At 42.3% G+C, this 22868-nt stretch overlaps 1 protein-coding gene across 2 annotated transcripts; it reads left to right on the top strand.

Moving 5' to 3' along the window:
* On the top strand, nucleotides 1-22868 carry EXOSC7 (exosome component 7). Of its 2 annotated transcripts, XM_020807677.3 has the most exons (9): nucleotides 1-158; nucleotides 1807-1908; nucleotides 5783-5877; nucleotides 14197-14362; nucleotides 17404-17474; nucleotides 19112-19232; nucleotides 20789-20944; nucleotides 22182-22330; nucleotides 22627-22868. In XM_020807677.3, exons 1-8 carry the CDS (start codon nucleotides 102-104, stop codon nucleotides 22284-22286), a joined length of 873 nt encoding a protein of 290 aa, XP_020663336.3. In that variant the 5' UTR covers nucleotides 1-101; the 3' UTR covers nucleotides 22287-22330; nucleotides 22627-22868. The 2 variants fall into 2 exon arrangements, with proteins under 2 accessions (XP_020663336.3, XP_020663335.3); XM_020807676.3 differs by lacking the exon at nucleotides 22627-22868 and having other exon boundaries at nucleotides 22182-22413.

Raw genomic sequence — 22868 nt, 5'->3', positions numbered from 1 at the left:
GGGCGGAAGTCCTTGGGCTTGCGTGGTCGCCCTTTACTGATGGTCGAAGAGGGGCGCGCGACGCTTAAGATGAGCGGAGTCTCAGTAGCGCGTTCGCTATCATGGCGTCTGTGGTGCTGAGCGAAGCAGAGAAGGTGTACATCATTCACGGTGTCCAGGTAATGACCACGAGGGAAACGAGGCCCTTGTCACGTGATTTAAGGGAGCATTTCTGTGGACTCTCGACTGACGGTTGTGGCGGCAGCGTTTGCTCTAGCTCGGCGATCTCACTGTTACATGTACCCAACCATGTGCAAAGTGTATTTTTTTCTCCACTGGGCTGATTCACATGGTCATTCGTAAGTTATGCTTTTGAGTAGTATGCAGCAGCATACTCCTCAAAAGCATAACTTTAATATATAAGCGTTGCTATCACGTGTTGAGTTGTGATTGTTTCAAATCTTCTCTGGTGACTAACATCCCAGCAGAGATAGTCCATTCCGTGAGTTGGAACTGATCAAGAAATTTCCAAAGACCTAGCAATGTTACCACAATTTAAAGAAATAGTGACATGATAGATTGGCCTGCCCTTTGGATATCCAGTTACACTTCTTGAAATATCAATATGTTTCTGTTAGTAAAAGTACTGCATGTAAACTCTGCATTTTAAAAGGAGTTGGTGATTAGCCTGGTCAGCAGCTTTGAGTAAGTCTTCATTCAGAAGATTGTCTACACCCAGGCTTAGGTGATCAAGAATGAGGTACAGCTTACACAATCTTGCTTTCCTTTTCTGCACCTTGTCTCCTGCATGCACAGGAGGAAGAGAGTATTTTAGAAAAAGTGATAGTTCCACACTATACACAGTTCTTCCTTCAACAACACTGGGGTTAGAGGCGCTGGACCCCCATAGAGTTAAAAATCTGTGTATAACTCTTATGCCCCCCAAAACATAAGTGCAAAGCATAAACAGTTGATTCACACACACCCCTCCTGATCCTCATCAGCCTCCTGGCCTGCCCCAGCACCTTTTCCAGCTGCCATATGGAGTGGACCACCATCATACCAGGGGCCACGGCACTGCCAACAAAGGGGTTTTAGGTAAGCCCAAGACCCACTTTTTTGAGGCCACCTCCTGGAGACAAATAGTAGCACAGTGTTTATGGATTTTTAAAATTCACTTATTGAAGCATTTACTTATTTATTGAAAGGAAACTGTATACAGTATAATCAAAACTATACTCCTCAGATTTGTGCAATTCAAGGGAGAAGTGTAAACTGATGGACTGCTCCAATCAGAGCAAGTTGACCAAACCAAGAACACACTTGTGTTTAATTTTTATTTCTTAACTAAATATTTGTTATTTTTATCAAATACAGTGTAGAAGAATGGTCTGTTTCAAAGTGAAAGCAGAAATATCATTGCATTCTACACAAACAGAGAGATAAAAAGAAATGTTGATTTGTTGATTTGAGACGTAACAGTTAATTTATGATGATCCTAAACCTTATTTTTTATATCAGAAATCAGGAACTTACAGATGTTGAGATGCTGTTGGACTGCAAGTCCCATCATCCCTCACAATTGTTTGTGCCCACTGCAGCTGATGAGAGTTAGCGTTCAGCAACATTTTAAATAGTTACACACATTCTACTTCCTTCTTTTAGATCATTATCTGAACTAGACCTAAGTATATAATGATTGGGCAGAATGCAAAGATACATTTCTTTTGTAATTTTCCCTAGTCCATAAGTTTATAAATTATATGTAGTCATCTACATCTCTCTGTTAGATAGCAGTAGGTAACAACATTGTGGTGGATATTTTAGGAGGACCTTCGGGTTGATGGCCGTGGCTGTGAAGATTATAGATGTATTGAAGTGGAAACCGATGTCGTATCGAATACAAGTGGATCTGCCAGGGTAAAGCTTGTAAGTATACCTAACAGGGATGGGTATGCATTGCTATTTACGTTATTTAATGTTAACTATCCTGTTTCCCCGAAAATAAGACCTAACCTGAAAATAAGCCCTAGTATGATTTTTCAGGATGCTCATAATATAAGCCCTACCCCAAAAATAAGCCCCGGTTAAGTGAAGCCCCGTCCTCCACCATTATGCAGCAACCAGAAGAAGATGACATGACTGTCTTTGAATAAATGTAGATTGTTGTATATGAAAAAAATAAAACATCCCCTGAAAATAAGCCCTAACGCATTTTTGGAGCAAAAATTAATATAAGACTGTCTTATTTTCAGGGAAACATGGTAAGGATCAACTGCTGTTTATAATGCAAGAAATTGCAGATTGCCCAGTGCCCTTGCCACTGACTGAGCTGTTATAGTGTCATGAACCTTCAAGGAGAAAGTATAGAATTGATTCAGAAGAGGGGACCAGGGTATAAGTTTTTGAAGGTGAGGCAAGGGCTTGAAGAACAGAGGTATAAACCAATAATGCAGGCGTGACCCCCCGCCCCCCCCCCCCCAAAAAGAGCTGAGGACCTCATAGCTGAAATCTATGGAGGCTCAAGTCCTGTTGTCAGGAGCAAGCTGGACAAGCAAAACTGCTGTAGAGATGGATGCCAGTAAAATGGATAGCGAAGCACCAAGTTAGGCTAGCCAGATGGTAGGAGGATACACAATAACATTGTGGTTATTTGATTTATGTGGTTGGATATTTGCTTACAGCATTCCTAATCATAGAAACAGTTTGGAAGTTTTAGTTATATGACAAAGATGAAGAAAAATATAAGTTATGTGTTTACAGTTACAAATTGGTGATTTCTCTGTTTGAGTAAAACGAGTCAAGGCAAACTCTCTGTTGCATACTAGTGATGTACTTTTTCACTTTTTAAAATTTGTAATTCCCAGAATTCTCTAAAAATTCCCTCTGTGGCCTTCTTGGATTTTCAGCTCATAAACACAAACCTACATACAACTACATCACTCTGACCAGGAGAAGGGCTTTTTTCCGAGCCTGCATTGCCTTCGCAAGTCTTGCTTCCTGTTGTTAATGTAAAAGTGAGAGAGAAGCTGCTGTAGTGCTTCTTGGAAGTTGTAGTGCCACTGCCCATTAGGCTCTATAGAGGGCACCTCCTGAACAACTACAACTTTTAAAAATATTAACAGCAAGAAAGAAGGCACAAGAAGCCAGTGCAACCTCAGAGATAGGTCTTTTTGATGAACAAAATTTGTCTATAGGTATGTATTTGCTGGCCGAAACTCAAAAACCCAAATAGCACACCCATATTCCATATATTAAGGGGAATTTATTATCATTCTTATATTTTGTGGTAAAGTGTACATTTACCGCATACTGAATGAAATCTGAAGATGTCATATAACTTCAGAGTTTTGCAGCCATTGGCTTAAATCCTGTTTATTAGTTACAGAAAAGCATACGTTTTGGTGAGTTGTCTCTCGTTAAGAAATCTCTGTGGCATTGTCTGTTGCATACTGAGTTGTACAATGAGACTATGAACTTCCAAACAAATTGGAAGTGCAAAAGGGGGGGGGGACAGGATAGCAGCTGGAAATAGATAAACAAATAGTCAAGGAATACATTACCACCTTGAATGAGTTCAGATCTCCAGGGTCGGATGAACTGCATCCAAGAGTACTGAAGGAACTGTCTGAAGAACTCTCAGAACTGCTATCCATTATTTTCTTGAAATCATGGGAAACATGTGAGGTGCCAGAGGGCCAGTGTTGTCCCTATCTTCAAAAAGGGCAAAAAAAAAAAAAAAAAAAAGGAACCTGGGAACTACAGGGCAGTCAACCTGACATCAATCCCATGCAAAATTCTGGAACAGATCATAAAGCAGTCATTGTGCAAGCAGCTAGAAAACAATGCAGTGATAACTAGAAGACAACATGGATTTCTCAGGAACAAATCCTGCCAAACTAATTTGATCTCCCATTTTGATCAGGTCACCTCCCTGATAGACAGAGGGAATGCTGTAGATGTAATATATCTTGACTTCAGCAAAGCTTTTCAAAAAGTGCCCCATGATATCCTGATTAGCAAGCTATCTAGGTGTGAGCTGGATAGAACATGTGTTAGGTGGATACGCAAGTGACTACAGAATCGTACTGAGAGTGTGATGATCAATGGGTCCTTCTCTAACTGGGAAGAGGTAACAAGTGGGGTACTCCAAGGCTCAGTCTTGGGCTCGGTGCTCTTCAATATTTTTATTAAATACCTGGATGAGGGAGTGCAGGGAATGCTTGTCAGATTTGCAGATGATACCAAATTGGGCAGAATAGCTAATATCCTAGAAGACAGAAACAAAATTCAAAATGACTTGATAGGATGGACACTGGGCCAAAAGCAACAGAATGAAATTCAACAGGGACAAGTGCAAAGTACTGCACCTCAGAAAAAGAAACCAATTACATAGTTACAAGTTGGGAGATACCTGGCTCAGCAGAACTATGAGCAAGAAGGATCTTGAAATTGTCGTAGATCACAAGCTAAATATGAGCCAACAGTGTGATGTGGCTACAAAAAAGGCAAATGCTATTTTAGGCTGCATTAATAAAAATATAGTTTCCAAATGCCATGAGGTGCTAGTCCTTCTCTATTCAGCACTGGTTAAGCCTTACCTTGAGTATTGTGTCCAGTTCTGGACACCACACTTCAAGAAGGATGCTAACAAATTGGAACAAGTTGAGAGGAGAGCGACAAGAATGATCAGGGGGCTGGAAACCAAGCCTTTTGAGGAAAGGCTGAAAGAACTGGGCAAGTTTAGTGTTGAGAAAAGAAAACTGAGGGGTGATATGATATCACTTTTCAAAAATTTGAAAGGCTGTCATACAGAAGAAGGACAAGATCTGTTCTCGAACATCCCAGAGTGCAGGACACAGAACAATGGGCTCAAGCTAAAGGAAGCCAGATTTTGGTTGAATATCAGAAGAAACTTCCTAACTGTTAAAGCAGTACAACGGTGGAACCAGTTACCTCAGGAGTTCGTGAGTGCCCCAACACTGGAGGCATTCAAGAAAAACTTAGATAATCACCTGGCAGATGTGCTTTGATTGTATTACTGCATTGAGCAGGGGGTTGGACTTGATGGCCTTGTAGGCCCCTTCCAACTTCACTTTTCTATGAGTCTACAGTCAACCCTCGACTTCCAAATGTCCATAGATACAAACGTTTTGATTTATGAACGGCTCCGTTGGCAAAAATTGGCATCGACTTGTGAACAGAAATTCAAATTTCCCACCCTTTCTCCCTGCTTTTTTGCCTTCGGAGCTCTCAAAGGGCTTTCCACCCGACATCGGAGGAAGCCCTTTGGGAGCTCCAAAGGCGCCCATTGTGGCAGCAGGGACCCCCAGGGAGGTCTCCCATGGTGGCGGAGCTCTCAAAGGGCTTTCCCCTGACATAGGAGGAAGCTGTTTGAGACCTCCAAAGCCAAAAAGGCAGGGAGAAAGGGCGGGAAATTGGAATTTCCAGCCCTTTCCTCCTGCTTTTTGCCTTTTGAAATGCTGGAACGGATTAATTCCGTTCCCATGCATTTCAATGGGAAATGGTATTTCAGCTTACGAACTGTTCGACGTACGAACGTCGTTCCAATACGGATTAAGTTCATAAGTGAAGGTACCACTGTATGTTAATATTTTAGACTTCCTTCAAAGCAGTGAAATAGCCATGTTCTGAAATGTAGAATTTCATAATTAACAGCCTAATTTCAATACAAGTTTTAGTTTCCTAAGATGTACTAGGTAATGGAAAGTTAGATGAATGTAAGCCAGTAAATACCACAAGACTTAGAAAACATATCTTACACAATGCTGTGTTTTAACAGGGGCACACAGACATTCTGGTTGGAGTCAAAGCAGAAATGGGAGCACCAAAATTGGATAGACCAAATGAAGGCTACCTGGAATTCTTCGTTGATTGGTTAGTGCAAAGTACTCATGGCAAATTATGTCTATATGACTATAGACTGGTAATGTTGACATTGATGTCAGTAGTGGGGCAGAGGACAGTCTGTTGATTTCCAAAGTTTCTGTGCCAGGGAAAGAAGGTTTTTTTTTGTTGTGGTGGTTTTATATAGTCTGCCCTTCCTTCAACAAGTTCAGGGTGGCATACAAAATGTAATCACATTCATTTTAACATAAATGTTTTATAAAGATCTATGATTTATGCATGTTTGCTTCAGAATGATTAATATCCCCAAAGCCACCTAGCAATCAAATTTGACAACAACTTTTCTTCCCTTCCAATCTTGTGCAGCCTGTTTACTTTCACTCCCTTACTTGTGATGTCTTGTTTTCCCCTCCCCCCCCCAATAAGCTGAAATCCTGTTGCATAGCTTTGTCTGTGTAGTGAGAATGACTTTGGTGGGTGGTGAAATTATCAAGCCTAAGACGTGTGAATTAATTTAAGGAATTTTTCATGGTGTTTGCCCTTTTTTCAGAACAGATGCCTTATGGAAGTGACTGTGGGGTGGGACAATATGATTGCTAATGTGGCCGCAGAAATATAGCTATTGCCTGTTTCATGGCTTGGGGCAAAGAGAAACCAGTTGGAAATAGTGGAGTACAGTGTTACTGCCTACCACTAGATGGTGCTAATTGAACAGATTTTTAACATCTGGAGCACTTTTTAATGTGATGTACTGAAATTTCCTCTGGTTGATTATAGTTTTACCACAGATTTTGATTATTCCGTCACTCCCACCCCTGATGTCCTTAACACATTTTTAAAAGTTACCAAATTATGAACTTACTTTGAACTGAAATTCTGGACCTTCTTGTCTTTCTGACTTCTAAAGAGGGAATTTGCATTTTCCAATAGCATGTTTATTTTGTACATTAATTACCATTGTTGTTCCAAAGTTTATTGCGATCAAAGACCAATAAAGCTAAACAAAGCATACAAAGATAACAGTATGCATTTTAAAAAGGAAGTGCTCCAATAAATTAGGAACATTTACGTGGACTTCTCTCCGCGGCACTGTTGGGTTCCCCGAACCTACTGGTTCTGGGGGATTTCAACGTGCACGCGGGGGCGGAGACCTCTGGTCCAGCTCTTGAGTTCTTGGAGACCATGGCCTTCTTGAACATGTCCCAACATGTCAACGGCCCCACTCACGTGGGGGGTCATACACTTGACCTGGTTTTTTCTACCAATGGGAGTGAGAGTGGTCCGATGGTGACTGACCTTGAGTCGGTACCCTTGTCATGGTCGGATCACCACCTAATAAAGTGTACCATTAAAATGGCTCTCCCCCCCTGCAGGGAGCAGGGATCTATTGTTATGGTCCGCCCTCGAAGGCTACTGGATCCGGTTGGATTCCAGGATGCCATGAGAGGTGTTACGGCTGACCTGGCTGGCGCTGCTGTCGAGGCTCTGGTGGATGGCTGGTTTGCTGCCGCGACTAGGGCTGTTGACATGATCGCACCTAAACGCCCTCTCCGCTGCAGAGACCGCCCGGCACCCTGGTTTAATCGGGACCTCCGGGCGAGGAAGCGGGTCAGGAGATGGCTAGAGCGCAAATGGAGAAAGGTCCCGACGGATTTCAATAGGATAGCTGTCAGGGTCGCTACTAACCTTTATCTTGCTAAGGTAAAGGCTGCTAGTAGATCATACCTCGCTAACCGGATAAGCGAGGCGTCCAACCAGCAGGCGGAGTTATTCCGTATAGTACGCGACCTTTCCGGAATTGGTCCGGGCGATGGGCGTCCCCCTAGTTTTTCGCCGGACCAATTTGCAGCATTTTTAAAATCAAAAGTGGAGGCCATCTGCCGGGACCTCTCTCCTTTTTTGAGCACAGTGAGTCGAGCTGAGATGTCCAGCGCTCCGTCTTGCCCGGTGATCCTGGACACCTTTCAGCCTGTTACGCCTGACACTGTCTCCAGGGCGCTTGACCGCTGTCGTGCCACCACCTCCTCTTTGGACCCTTGCCCGGCCTGGCTAATCAAAGCAGCCAGGCCGCTAACAACGGAGTGGGCCACGGCTATAATAAATGGGTCTCTCCTTGAGGGCAGATTTCCATCTGCCCTGAAGGACACACTCATTAGGCCCATCAGGAAGAAACCTAGTTTGGCGGCGGACGAAATTGGCAACTACAGGCCCGTTGCCAATGTTTCTTTCCTTAGCAAGGTAGTCGAGAGGGTGGTGGCCGACCAGCTTCAGGCGCTCCTGGATGAAACAGATGCCCTGGATCCATTCCAGTCGGGCTTCAGGCCGCGCCATGGCACAGAAACGGCTTTGGTCGCCCTGTGTGATGACCTATTGAGGGAGGCCGATAGGGGCAAAGTGTCCCTGTTGGTCCTCCTCAACATCTCAGCGGCCTTTGATGCCATTGACCACGGTATCCTCCTGGGGAGGCTCTCCGAGTTGGGAATAGGTGGCCTGGCATTGTCCTGGCTCCGTTCCTTCTTGGAGGACCGCCCCCAGAGAGTTCAGCTTGGGGAGAGAGTCTCGGCCCCGTGGAGCCTCAATTGTGGGGTTCCACAGGGGTCGATTATCTCCCTAATGCTATTTAACATCTATATGAGGCCGCTGGGTGGGGTCATCAGGGGGTGTGGTGCTTCGTGTCACCAGTATGCGGATGACACGCAGCTCTACATCTCCTTTTTGCCAACCGCAGGAGAAGCCGTCCTGTGCCTTCAGCGCTGCCTGGGGACTATACTGGAATGGATGCAGGAGAACGGGCTTAGGCTGAACCCGGACAAGACGGAAGTACTGAGGGTGGGCCCTCCCACAGTTGGGGATTTGGGAAACTGAGGGTGGGCCCTCCCACAGTTGGGGATTTGGGAAACTCCCTCTCTTTTGGGGGGGTGACTCTCCCTGCAAAGGATGGTGTCTGCAGCTTGGGGATCCATCTGGACCCGGTGCTCTCCATGGAGTCACAGGTGGCGTCAGTGGTCCGCACCGCCTTTTTTCACCTCAGGCGGATAGCCCAGCTGCGGCCCTACCTGGATGTGGGGGCGCTCACCATCTTAGTACACACGCTCGTAATCTCAAGATTAGACCACTGTAATGCGCTCTACGTGGGGCTTCCTTTGAGGTTGCTGCGGAAATTACAGGTGGTGCAGAATGCGGTGGCCAGATTACTCAGTGGAGTGAAAAAATTCCAACATATTTCGCCCACTCTGGCCGCATTGCACTGGCTGCCCATCAGGTTCCGCATCGACTTCAAAGTGTTAACGCTTACGTATAAAGCCCTAAACGGTTTAGGGCCTCGATACCTGGCGGAACGCCTACTCCCACCAAGTTCTACCCGGGTCACACGGGCGAGCCAGGAGGTGAGGCTGAGGAGCTTAACGCCGAGGGAGGCCCGAAAAGAGAAAACAAGAAATAGGGCCTTCTCGGCGGTGGTTCCTCGCCTTTGGAATAACTTACCTCCTGGCATTCGCGGAGCTCCCTCGCTGGGCACCTTTAAGAACCTATTAAAGACTTGGATGTTTCGGCAGGCCTTCTCTCCAGATTACTTTTGATTTTTTTTTCTCTCCTTTATTGTTTCCCTACTTTTAATTGTTGTTGTAATTATGCTGTTTTATGTTATTGTATTTTATCTCTGTTGTTGGCCGCCTAGAGTAGTTCACCGCGACTAGATAGGCGGGATATAAATTAAATAAATAAATAAATAAAATAAATAAATAAAACTGAATTGATCCTTACTATGTGACCGTTGATTAGCTCATCACCCTTGGAATCTCTTTTCAAGGCTTAAAAGGGCTATACAAGTTTTACAGGCCTTCAGTTGTTGTTGAAATGATAGATGAATCATGTGAGAGTTGAATTCATACTTATCTTCAGTTACATGTTGAAGAGTGCAATCACAACACTGATGGAACTCTTTCATGGCTTTGTGCAAGACAAATAAGCAAACTGTTCAGTTACAAAGAGTAAACCAAAATGCTTTGAAGAGCTTACGGATTGTTACTGAGTTGTTTGCTTGATCTATACATTGCTATACTAGTTTAGCACTAGATCACCTCTGCAAGAGAAATAAAAATCAATATGAAATAGAAACAACCCATACTGTGTTTCTGTGGTATGTTGGTATGTGTTTCGACAGTATGGAAAACCATGGAAAGCTTTTCCTTTTCTCTAGCACCATGCAACACTTTAAATAGCCCCGCCAGCTTTACAGTGAACCCTAAAAGGAGAGCTGGGAATCGGCAGAGGGCTGCGTCAAAGGAGGGTGGGACTGTGGTGTAAATCAGGCCACATCGGATTGAGGAACCAGTGTCAACGCTGGCCTTGAAATAATCCACAGTCTCTATGTGATAATCTATTCTGAAAATAATCTTAAAATTAGCTGCAAATCAAGCTGCACTGGCCTGCCAGTGTGGTTGCAGTTAGAGAGGGGAAGGGCTTTTCTGTCTTTCATGATGCTGTCTTGTCTTCTCTCCTGCTCTTTTTTTTTTTTTTTGACAGGAAGTAGGCCTGATAAGTTTTTATTTCTAAAATTAGAAGTGCTGGGGCTAAAGTCTGGGTGACCACCTGCTTTATTCTTAGATGCATGGAATAGAGTTAGTGAATGATTAGGGAAGGCACTCTGCACATGCCCCAAAGCACTGTATACTACTTAATCTGTTTGAGCATGGATCTAAGGAGATCTCTAAATCAGATTAAGCCACGTGTTCTAGACATTCTTCTGTGGTTAAAAAAACACTCAAGCTCTGTTATTAAGCGCTGCGTGTGAGACATCTAAATAAGTCAGATACATGGAACCTCAGTTCTCTCTGCCCATCCCTCATTAACCTATTGGAGCTTGTGTTGCTACAACATACATACAACCTACAGTTCTCTCCTTCTGGTGCAGCAACAGCTCCTCTGCTGTTCAGATCTCATATCTTACCTAAATATATTTTCAGAGTGGAATAAACGGGCCCCACTTTGCCTGTCCCATCAATGTTCTAAACTGGACAGATAGCTAAACGGAAGCCCCTGAAATAGCAGCTATAATCCTGAGATCCCTGATTTTGGCAGAGTCACACAGTATTAATGATGATGATGATTAAAAATACCAGACACAGTCAAAATTATAAAAACAATGACTGATATTATATAACACAAGGGTTCCCAACCTTTTTCACCCCGCGGACTGGCTGGGGAAGATGGGGCACTCCCCGCGCTTGTGCGCATGCACGAAGAGCTCTCTCGAGTGCGCTTGCGCAAAACAGCAGCACTTTTCTGCGCACACATGCTCGTGCGCATGTGCAAACGGTGGTGCAGCGCATGTGCAGGCATGCTTGTGCACATGTGCAAACGGTAGAACGGTGCTCACACGGGCACGCTGGAGCGCAGGCGCAAACAGGCTGTGTGTGGGTGAGTGTGTGTAGGGGGGGTCTGTCTTCGTGGCCCAGTCTGGCTCAGGCCACGGACCAGGGGTTGGGGACCTCTGATATAATAGATAACAGATACAAGTTTTAACCAAAAATCTCTGTTAAATACCTGCATAGTATATATACTGTTCCTAATACAGTGGTGCCTCGCTTAATGGGCACCTCGTTTAACGACGAATCCACATAGCGACGAATTTTTTGTGATCGTTTTTGTGATCGCATTGCAATGGTTTATATAGGAAAATATCGCTTTGCCATGATCGGCACCCTGTTTCGCATACCGATCATTGCATAGCGCTGATTTTCCAACAGCTGATCGACAGTTCCAAAATGGCCGCCGGGTAAATAAAATGGCCGCCCGCTGTGTTTTTGCCCAGATTCCTCGCTTACCAGGCAGCGAAAATGGCCGCCATATGGAGGATTTTCGCTTAAAGGTGAGTTTTTTGCCCATAGGAACGCATTAAACGGGTTTTAATGCATTCCTATGGGCTTTTTATTTCTGCATAGCGACGAAATCGCTTAGCAGCAATTTTTTCCTGCACGGATTATCGTCGCTATGCGGGGCACCACTGTATTGCCTTTTTTTTTTTTTTGTAGCTTTGCTAATGTTATTTCTGAAATCTGCAACTTCTTATAATATTGTGTTAAATTTCTTGATATTGTTCCCAAAGCCCCAGTGTTAATAGGGACTACTGATGTATGTTTCATGTACAAGCTAGATATTTCATTTCCCAGGTCTCTGTATTTTGTTAGTTTTTCCAATTCTTTATCTTCAACTCTTGCAATGTCAATTATCCTGTTGTTGTTGTTGTTGTTGTTGTTGTTGTTGTTGTTGTTGTTGTTGTTGTTGTTGTTGTTGTTGTTGTTTGGTTAGTTTGTTTGTTTGTAGGGTGCCTTTCTCCCAATAAGGGGACCCAAGGCAGTTAACAATATTTAAAGAATAGAATTAAAAACATAGTAAGTTAAATGTTAAAAAAACCATTAAACTGTGTGCTAATTAAAATTTGGTTAAATAATTCAGAGCAAGTAAACATTTAAAACTTAACTGTAAAATTCCTTTTATTTTATACTAAATATTATACTGTTACAAAGTAAGTCAGTTAATATATGTGTACTTTGCAAATGTTTTGAATCAGTATACTCCCAATATTTCAAATGACTAGAGATTAGCAAAATGGGATGAAGGCTTGCAAAACTGGCTTTCTTTCTTTTCACCTCTTGTTGAAAATGTACAAGTAGAGACTATTTGTCTTTGTCAGAAAACGAACATAGTTAGAAGCATATAAAAATAGGGAACAATTTTATTGTAAGTTTTTGAGCACTTAATACAGATACTGAAGGAAAATAATTAGGAAATTATTCGGAAGGTGATGTTCTGTTTTTGTAACCTCAGCATGGTCAAAAGTTTCTAGGCATGCCACTAACAAAGCCTGTTAGAAAGTTTAGTGAAAATCTGCAGTGTTTAATTGCTTGGTTAATTAAACCTAATGCTTTTTGTTAATGAAGAAGGTATAAAGAGCAGAGTGGCAAATTAAAAAAAATCTTGCAAATCAGTTAAAAAGTAAAAATAAAACTCAAATGCAAATGCTGGACCTTTCAGACAGGCACCAGAAAACAAAGTAGGTGTTCTAGTGTTCACCCATATGTGTGTAGATATTTTCGCTTAATGGTTTTCATTTAGTAAGATTCCTTCTGTGGGTTGACAGCTGTGGTTGTCTTTATTAGGGCAGGAAGGCTTCCTGCACAGAATGGTGCAGGTCTTTTGTAGCAGTTGCAGCAGCTTGGAGGGGCTTGATTTTTTCGCCCTCCCTACCCACAGCTGTAGCAACGTACAGCTTGGCCTGCCGCAGATCAGAATCTCAGGCAAGCAGTATCTGGGGCCATTTGCTGTACACTTGTCTCCCTCCAGAGAAAGTCGTGGCTTAAGATCTAGTCTCTGGAGTGGCTCCCACATGCAATGGACAGAGGGCTTCTGAATCCCAGGCTAGTAATGTAGAACAGAACTGGCTGTACCAGCAACTTTAGGTTGTCCAGTACCGTATTTTTCTGTGTATAAGACACTGCTTTTTCCTAAAATCGTTACACTAAAAATTGAGGGGCGTCTTTTACACGGAAGTAAGCTGAGAACAGGGAGAGAATAAAATGGCCCATACTTTGCCTCTGTAAACAGGCTTCCTTCAATCACGAGGCTTAGCTTCCTACAATCAGGAGACTTAGCTTCATCCAATCACAAGCCTTATGGAACTGATGTCAGCTGATCCGGAACAAACCAATTGGAACACACCTCGTTGGAGATGGAGCCAGTAGGCTCAGATGCAACAGGGACTCAAAATGTCCAACTGTTCTGAGCCCAGAGGCTGAATCCTCAAAGCTAGGTTTTCTTAATTTGGGGGTTAGAAAAAAAGGTGGGTGTTACTACACCATGCTGGGTCACGGGCAGATGCCTATCCATTTGAAAATGTTTATGTGTTGTGATATTTGAAGTTAGTGTCTTTTATTGAAGTACAGTAGTGGCCAATTAAAATATGTTGATTGGACTCTCACTCTAATTGTTCTCACCCAATATATTTGTCTCGTTCTGTCACATTTAACAGGCTGCACCATTACCCATTTTCAATTTCCCCTGCTCATTCTTAAACAGAAAACAGAGTGAGCCAGTTGTTCTTCCAAAAAGTAGGTCTCCATCAAATGGAGCAATCAGGAGACTGTAACAGAGAAACAGAGGTGATGTACGTCCATTATGTGACCAGCGGATAGGATAATGGTTTAGGTAATTCATAGACCTTTTTGTGCTGGTTTATTAAAGATGACTTCATTTATGTCCCTTAGCAGGGAGAGGGTCTGACCTACTGTTCTGATTTGTGCTGTGAATCTCTCAGATTGTAAGATTAAAGATAAACATGTTTCCTTTCAGTTCAGCAAATGCCACCCCAGAATTTGAAGGCCGTGGTGGAGAAGAACTCGGCACTGAAATAGCCAATACCCTTTACAGAATATTTAACAACGAGAGCAGTATTGACTTGAAGTTGTTGTGTATTAGTCCCAGAGAGCACTGCTGGGTGCTTTACGTTGATGTCTTGGTAAGTAAGACAGACCAGAGGTTAATTTAAACCTGTGCTTCAGTCAACTTCTCAAAGCATTGGTAAGGTTAATATTTGTGGACTTCACTTAGAGCAAGGCTAGATAATCAAATTATCATCACACTCCTAAATATTAGTAGTGCTTTCTTTTATGCCATTTCTGCCACTGTAGCAAATTCATTGATGACTCAGGGGGCCTTTTGGGTGACGGAGAAACAAAAATATCCAGGGGCAGGGGAATAGCTAGGAGAAACATGCAATTCATGAGCTGTGTGTCCCTTCTGTTTTATATTGTGAGCCTCTAGGCAAGAGACACAGAGAGAAAATATGCATTTCTCTGTCTGCGCCACCCATCCTCAACATCAGCCACCTGGCTTGGAGGGGAGAAGGGGCTTTAGAAGGGTTTTTTGTTGTGTTATCAATTGCCATCAAGTTACATCCATAGAGACCCACAGGGGATCTGAGGGAACAGGAAGGGGGGAGGACGTTGGAGGGGGCAGCCATTGAGGTGGTTCTGGGTAGGGGAAGGAATGGCAGTGGGGGTAGAACATGCCCACGTAGGAGAAGAGAGGTTAGATATCTTACATCTATCCCCTCTTCCAGTTCTACCCCCAACCAGATGGTATCAGGTGACCATATCAGCAAACCCTCAAGCCACACGATGCTGTTGATGAACACTAGGTCAGTACAAAATAAGACTGCCCTCATCCATGATTTAATTTTGGATGAGGGTGCTGACCTGGCATGCATTACTGAGACCTGGGTGGGAGAGGAGGGTGGTGTTCCCCTCTCTTAGCTGTGTTCGCCTGGGTACTTAGTCCAGCACCAGTGTCGCTCGGAGGGTCGGGGAGGGGAAGTTGCTATAGTCTATAGGAGTTCTATCTCCTTGACCAGGCTTCCTATCCCTTTGAGAGGAGGTCTTGAGGACCTGTATTGTGTGTTGGGCTTGCAAGACAGATTAGGGATTTTGTTGGTGTACTGCCCACCCTGCTGCGTACCAGTGGTCTCCCTGCCTGAGCTGACGAAGGTAGTCTCAGACCTGGTGTTGAGGACTCCGAGGCTGTTGGTGCTGGGGAACCTCAACGTCCATGCCGAGGCTGCCTTGACTGGGGCAGCTCAGGACTTTATGGCCACCATGACAACCATGGGGCTGTCTCAATGTGTCATTGGCCCAACACATGAGAAGGGCCATACCTTGGACCTGGTTTTCTCAACGAGACTGGAAGATGTTGGTTTGGATGTGGAGGGGCTGGTTGTGACCCCATTGTCATGGTCAGACCACTTCCTGGTCAAGTTTAGTCTATTAGCTTCTTCTCCCCTCTGCAAGGGTGGAGGATTATTAAGATGATCCACTCTCGGAGACTAATGGATCCGGATGGTTTCCTGAATGCTCTGGGGGATTATCCATCTGAGATGGTTGGCGCTCCTGTCAAAGCTCAGGTCACCCTATGGAATAGGGAGATGACCCGGGTGGTTGACACAATTGCACCTAAGCATCCTCTCCCTACACGCAGAGCCCAGACAGCTCCTTGGTATACTTCTGAACTGCGGGCATTGAAGCGAGAGGGGAGACGGCTGGAGCACAGGTGGAGGAAATCCCACTGGGAGTACGATCGAACATGACTTGGAGTCCATTATCGGGCCTATTTCGTGGCAATACAGCTGGCGAAACAGCAATATTTCTCCAGCTGTATTACTTCCTCAGAATGTTGTCCAGTAGATCTGTTTCGGGTGGTCTGGGATCTTCTTCAGCCGGGAAATCCGGTGGAGGTCCCGGACTGCTCATCAGCTCGCTGTGATGAGTTTGCCATTCATTCTGACGGAAAAATCGCTCAGATTCTCTGTGGGTTGGACTCCACCGTTACTGCAGAAGACGGTCTGGCAACTGCAACTGGTCCAGAATTGAGCTGCGGTGGGGCCGCTAGGGAACACATCAAGCCAATTCTGTTTAAATTACATTGACTACCAGTTGCTGCCCGGGCCCAATTCAAAGTGCTTGTTTTGACGTATAAGGTCCTAAACGGTTTGGGCCCTGGATACCTGAAGGACTGCCTCCTTCCATATGAACCTACTTGGCAGTTAAGATCTAGCCAGGGGGCTCTTTTGAAAGAGCCATCCCTCAAGGAGGTAAGAGGGATGGCTTGTAGAGAAAGGGCCTTTTCGGCAGCTGCCCCCAGACTATGGAACACCATCCCAATTGAGATTCATCTGGTGCCAACGCTGATGTCATTTTGGTGCCAGGTCAAAACCTTCCTTTTCCAGAAGGCTTTTAATTGAAATAATATCAACTGTGGGTCCTGATGGCAATTTTTAGAGTATATATTTTAGTTGTATTTTAATTGTCTGTTTTTTTACTGTATTTTAATTGTTGTAAGCTGCCCAGAGACCTTTGGGTAGTGTGGGCGGCATATAGGTTAGATAAATAAATAAATAAATAAATAAATAAATAAATAAATAAATAATGCCGTTTTAAATCAAGGAGACTTCACTTGTCCTTTTGTTGACTAGCTGAGCCTTGGACAGCAGGCTTTTGTTGTTCTCAGTACTAACTTAATTTTTAGATATGTTATATGATAATATCTTATGAACTTACTGACTTTATTCAGAATCACTTCCCACTAGATATGTCCTTCTGTTCTGTTTCTTGCATCACTGCAAGATATAAGACATTGTCTGCTCACTGCCTTCTTAAATAGCTTTCTGTCTTACATTGTCTTAAAACATTGCTAAAACTAGAGATACATAGGCCCAGTAAAAAAAAACAAAGAAACCAGAAACATTGGGAGTGGCTTTCAAGATAGTTTCTGGTTGGTTCCCCCCCCCCCCCTGAATTTTTCTGGGCATTCACATCTCTAGCTGAAACGATAAGAAACTGCATAGTGCCATGTAGCTTAAACATTTATATTATACCGCTTTATTTTTATTTTTTTGGTAGAAAATAGGGTGAGACCATATATTCATAGGTGCAGCCACAGATACACTTGTAGGATTGTTCATGTAAATCTCATTTCATTATTTGTCTATTCCTTTATTTATTTCAGTTACTGGAGTGTGGTGGCAACTTGTTTGATGCCATTTCTGTTGCAGTAAAAGCAGCATTGTTTAATACCAGGTAAAGCACATGTGTTCTCTTTTTATAGTGTTTACATGTAGACTGGAAAATGGGTTTGTTTTATAGCCATTGGGGATCCTGTGGCTGAGAGGGAGTGACATGCCCCACATTGCTTAGCAAATTAAGGAAAAGGAAAGAGATTTGAATTCTAGAGTTCCTGAAATCTAGCTGAGGCTGTAGTGCTATATACTGAATTAGGAGAAATTACTTTCTGGGTCAGCAGGTACAGGATTACTCTCCTCGTCTCTTACCCACACCATCTTTCCAGTAACATGTTTTCCTTTTTTCTTTTCATTTACCTGTCCAGTTTATCAATTTTTGTACATTCTAGACAGTCGTACATGGGTGATGATTCTAAATGGAGCAATTGTCTCTACCTAAAGACAGTACGTTTAAATTAGTGGATGTGGGGAGCTGTGTCTCTGCTTAGTGCTTCTGCTGTATTCAGAGATGGCGTAACTCCATCAGACTTTCTAACTTTGCCAGTCAAACTAGTTGAAAACATCTTGCTATGTGTTTTGTTTCTTCCTGTATTATATAAAACTTCCATAGCACTTTGGCACAGTTATGAAAGGCTGCACAGAACAGTTTTAGTCTGTTTATTTGAAAAGGCCTCAATTTTGGAATGAATCTGTATTATGCTGGGAATGTGCCCTTTCTTTTCTACAAATGGGGAAGCTGTTTTAAATTATTTGCTGATACAACTTCGTTTTTAAAAAGTTCAGAGAAGCAGAACTAAATTTTCCTCAAGGTTTTGAGAAAAGCTCTTTTGTTTCCATTTTACCTGGATCAAAAGTTGTATTTTCCCCAAACTGGTAGCCTTCCTAACGTTTTGGACTGTATTGTCTGTCAGTACTAACAAGCAGGGCCGGTGCTGCAGGAAAATGGGAGTTGTCATTGAAAGCATCTGGAGAGTACAGATCTTCTAAGTGTCTTGACAGGTCAAATACAGAGATTGTAGTTTGAGCACTTTTCTTAGAACATGTGCAGATCTTGCTCCTAATATAGATGTTTACTGATGGCTCTAAACAGCATCTGGTTCCCTGTGTAACTCATCTACCCAGCTATCAGCATTGTTTCAGTCCCAGAACCAAAACTAAATGCCAGATTGAAATGAATTCCAGGTAATTTGATTCATCTAGCAGAAGCTGGAATGGAGAGGCTATCACCTCCACAGAAACAATTGTATTTGTAAAGCCTCTGCAATAGATATGTCTTCAGATGGAATGCAACTGAACAATGGACTGGCTTCCAGGGTATAATCTGATGATGCTTGCAGGATTGCTGGGATGAACGATGGAGTATACTGTTCTGTGAGATTAATTTCTATGATGGCCTGTAGCATCCCCTCCACCCTGGTTCTTTCTGTGCCGTACAAATTGTAGGTGCTCCTGTTGATCATATTAGGCTTTGGGGGTATATCTTTTCATCATGTGACCAAGTAAGAGACATAATTGTACATTTCTTTAATTGTTTGGCGTACTGATTTCTAAGTGAGCTATTCTTTAAGAATATTTATGATTCTTCTAGCGAACTGCTACACTGCCCTTTGATATTTGCTTAGAAATTATAGCAAACCTGCATTCAAAATATACAGACACAACATATTACTTGTGGTTCATTTCTCTTTTGTTTAGGATACCCAAAGTGCATGTTTTGGAAGGTGAAGGAGGACGGGAAATTGAGCTGTCTGATGATCCTTATGACTGTATTCGACTTAATGTGGATAATGTCCCTTGCACTGTGACTTTAAGCAAGGTAAGCCTCTAAAAATCTGAACTTCTGTTTTGTGTGCTTGTTTCCATACAAAGTTTCAGAAGTTTATGCACTTGACTTTCAAGAATGGGAGAGATACCATCTTGTTTTGAGAGTGGTCTCTGTTTAGAACTATCAGTTTTTACTATATGTTTATTGAATGCATTTATCTGCTTCATTTTTAAAAAAGGCTCCCAGAGCACCTTATGGAATAAATAACAAGGATTTTGCTCTTCTGTAACTTTACAACAGAAAGGACCTTTACTTACCCAATGCTTTAGGAAGAGATTTCCCAAAGGAGCTATACAGAAAGCAATTGCTCAGAAGGGCTTTTGTTCCTCTCAATAGATCTTTTGGGGAATGAATCACCTAAGGATGCTGGAGCAACAAATTTCATCCAACTATAAGGACTCAATAGTGTTCTGTCTTTTCCTTCCTGTCAAGAAACGTTCCTTGTCTCCCTTTTCTTTACATACTGAGTTTCTAAAAACAATTTATGATTTTTTTTGTGCTCATTAAACACTGTCCTGAAATCTGATATGATGAATGGCAATGTAGAGGTTTATTTATTTACAGCAGTGGTAAAGGGGCTTTTTATGTGGAGGGATAAATTTCCTCAGAAATACTCTATCAGGAACTATGCACTGGTGATAGATAGACAGAGGCAAAGCCAGGTGCGGTTGGAGTGGTGCCAGAGTGGATGCTCCACCCCTTTCTCCCTCTCTTCCTCCTCACCCAGCAGTTTGCCAAGGGATGGATAGGTTATCCGTGCCACAGCCCACACTGCAGGAAGTGTTTGAAATTCAGCTAAGGGTTGCATGCCTCCTTAGGCAAATCTTGGAAAAGTTCCTTTTTTGGATTACAGCTTTAAAAGATCCAACAATACAAAAGAACAGTGAGCACCGCATAAAACTTAAACATATAGAGAGATGTGTCAACATGATGTAAAAATCTTTATTGCTTAAAATGTTCAGTGCATTTTGGCCTCTGAATATTTCAACCTGTCAGTTGCCACTAAATTGGATTGAAGATTTTTTTAATCAAAATGTTGTGCAGACTGTTTTTGTTAACTCCTTGGAAACAACCTTAAGACATTAAGAGACCAGATCCTATTGGGTATTTTAAGCAAAGGTGTAAGCACCAAGACTTTTTTCCTGCTAGCCACCTTACTTGGAAAAAAAGCTAAGCTACAGGAAAAGTTGCAAAAGCGTGCCCATGTTTTGAGTAAGAGGGTGTTGACCTGTGGTTTGTATTTTCTTATGGGGGGGGGGAGTATAGCTGCAACCATAACTTTTTGCTCCTAATTTAAAGGCTTTTTGTGTAAATATTTTGTAGAACTGCATCTGATGTTGAAATAATTAAAAGACACTTGATTATTTGGCAGCACTAAGAATACAGCAATGTTGAATTCGTTGAATCTTGGGCCTTAATGGCAGGATCCAATGTATGTTTACTTTGAAGTATGTCCATTGTATTCTGTGGATGTAACCTGTGGGTGTAACTTGTGGGTGACTGTGCATAAAACCAAAACCCACATTTGACTCTTGTTGCAACTATAGATTGGCTATAGACATGTAGTGGATGCCACTCTGCAGGAGGAAGCGTGTTCTTTGGCTAGCCTCCTCATTTCTGTGACCAGCAAAAGTACTCTAACTTGTATGAAGAAAATTGGAAGAGGGAGCCTTGATCCAGAAAGTATATTTGAGATGATGGAGGTAAGCAGGGTTTGGGGAGGTTCAAACTGTGCTGTGAATGTTGAGCATGCTGATAGATTACAAAAAATGATCAATTACAAAACTGTTTTGGTTTGAAGCATTCCTTCTTAAAATATCAACAGCTTTCAAGTCATGTTACATTTATACATTCATTTGTTTATATACATTAAACCTAGTTGAATTTACCACTTAACAAGGAGTGAATAAAATTAAAAATTACATTTTATCAGCAAACTGCATGTTGCATGCTGTTACGCCCCTGAAATGGTGATGCATCCAATATGTAGGGTTCAGAGTTCTTTTCTTAGATGGAAGGCATGCTTTTGCTAGGTATGGGTTCAAGCAAGATATCAGGAATACAGACAGCATGACTTTATTAGTTTTCTTTAATGTTTTTATATTCTTTGATGTTTTGACACAAAGGTGGGATTTCCACTGTTTTTCTCAGTGTCAACTGGGCAAACAATATAATCTAGCAAATCCATATTTTTAAAAAAAACTTCCAAAAGAAAAAAGATTTGGAAGAGTATAGCAAATTATGCTATGGGCTGAATTTTATTTTTTGGTAAGTATTACTCATTTGTATTGTCTAAATCTGTATCTTGTTTTTTATGGTCTTGACTTACCTTCTATAACTTTATGCCTACAGCTTATACCCACTCCCTCTTTAAAATGTTCCAGTTATATGGAAGGGACAATCTTTATTCCAATACATGTGGTATCGTTGTTACATCCATCAGCTCTGCAGCAGAAACTTTTATGTATTGATTATCTCTGTGGATATCCAGACAGTCAAAATATTCTTAGACATAAATGTTTTGTCCACAGTTGGAAGCTGAAGTATTTCTGATAATTTTTATTTCCCCTTCTCTTTAGCTCTCAGCAAGGGAAATGTTTTGTCAGCTAGTCCCTTTTTCTATCTTCTTACTTGGTAAGACTATCTGGCCATTTTATTTTGCAGTAGTGCTGGTGAATCAGGATTTGAGCTTAGAGTATTTTAAGCACAAACTAAATATAAGCCCAGAAAGCAGTTGTGTGCATGGTTTTCACTTTATGCTGCAGAGGAACACAAGCTGATGTGTAATATTTTACTTTCCCGTTCCTTAAAAAAAATTCAAATTGGAAGCCAGATTTTTTTCTTCTGTAATCGGTTCATTTTTACGAAAAACATTTTCTGTGTTGAGTCTGTCTTCTCCTAATTCATGTTGCATTTCTTTTGTTATTGTTTGTATTCCAGACAGGAAAGAGGGTGGGCAAGTTATTGCATAGCTCCTTGCAAACAATTTTAGAAAAAGAAGAAAGTCTTGGAACAACACGAAAAAAAGTTGGATTCCTCGGATGAATGCTGCCATTACATCAGTAAAGTTGGAAAAAAATCACCAAGGGGTGGGTCTATTTAGTTGTTAGAGGCGTTTTGTATATATAAAGATGAATGTATATTCTTAAATAAAGATGCACCTTTTATCTTTCTTTTGTCATTGCAACTCTAATTAAGTCCCTAAAGAACAGTGGCAAAGCAAAAGATATGAACAACACTTCTACAAAAAGATAAAATAATTCAGTGATTCTACTCATACTATCAGCAGGATAAACTGCTTTTACCTGTGGAAATGTTTTAAGGAATTGTGCACAGAGCTAAAAAAATGCTGCAGGGATTTAACTGTCTCTTCCATGCTATTAAGGACGATGCTGGTCACTTTGTTGGCAAGGAACACCATCTGATGCCAAAGTACAGAGACATGTTGCTCCAGACAGGGAACTGCCTCCACACCCAACCGGAACTGCCATCTGACCAAGAGCAGCTTTTCCAGGGCAGCTGTAGCCATTTGCAGTAGTGGAAATTTCCATGTTTTGCTGCGCAGTTATTGCCATGTTTTATTTTGTCATGTATCCAGTAGAGCATTAAAAGAAAACATCTGTGGAA

The sequence above is a fragment of the Pogona vitticeps genome, chromosome 6 (genome assembly GCF_051106095.1).
Source record: "Pogona vitticeps strain Pit_001003342236 chromosome 6, PviZW2.1, whole genome shotgun sequence".
Lineage (NCBI taxonomy): Eukaryota > Metazoa > Chordata > Lepidosauria > Squamata > Agamidae > Pogona > Pogona vitticeps.
This window is presented reverse-complemented; position numbering and strand designations above follow the sequence as displayed.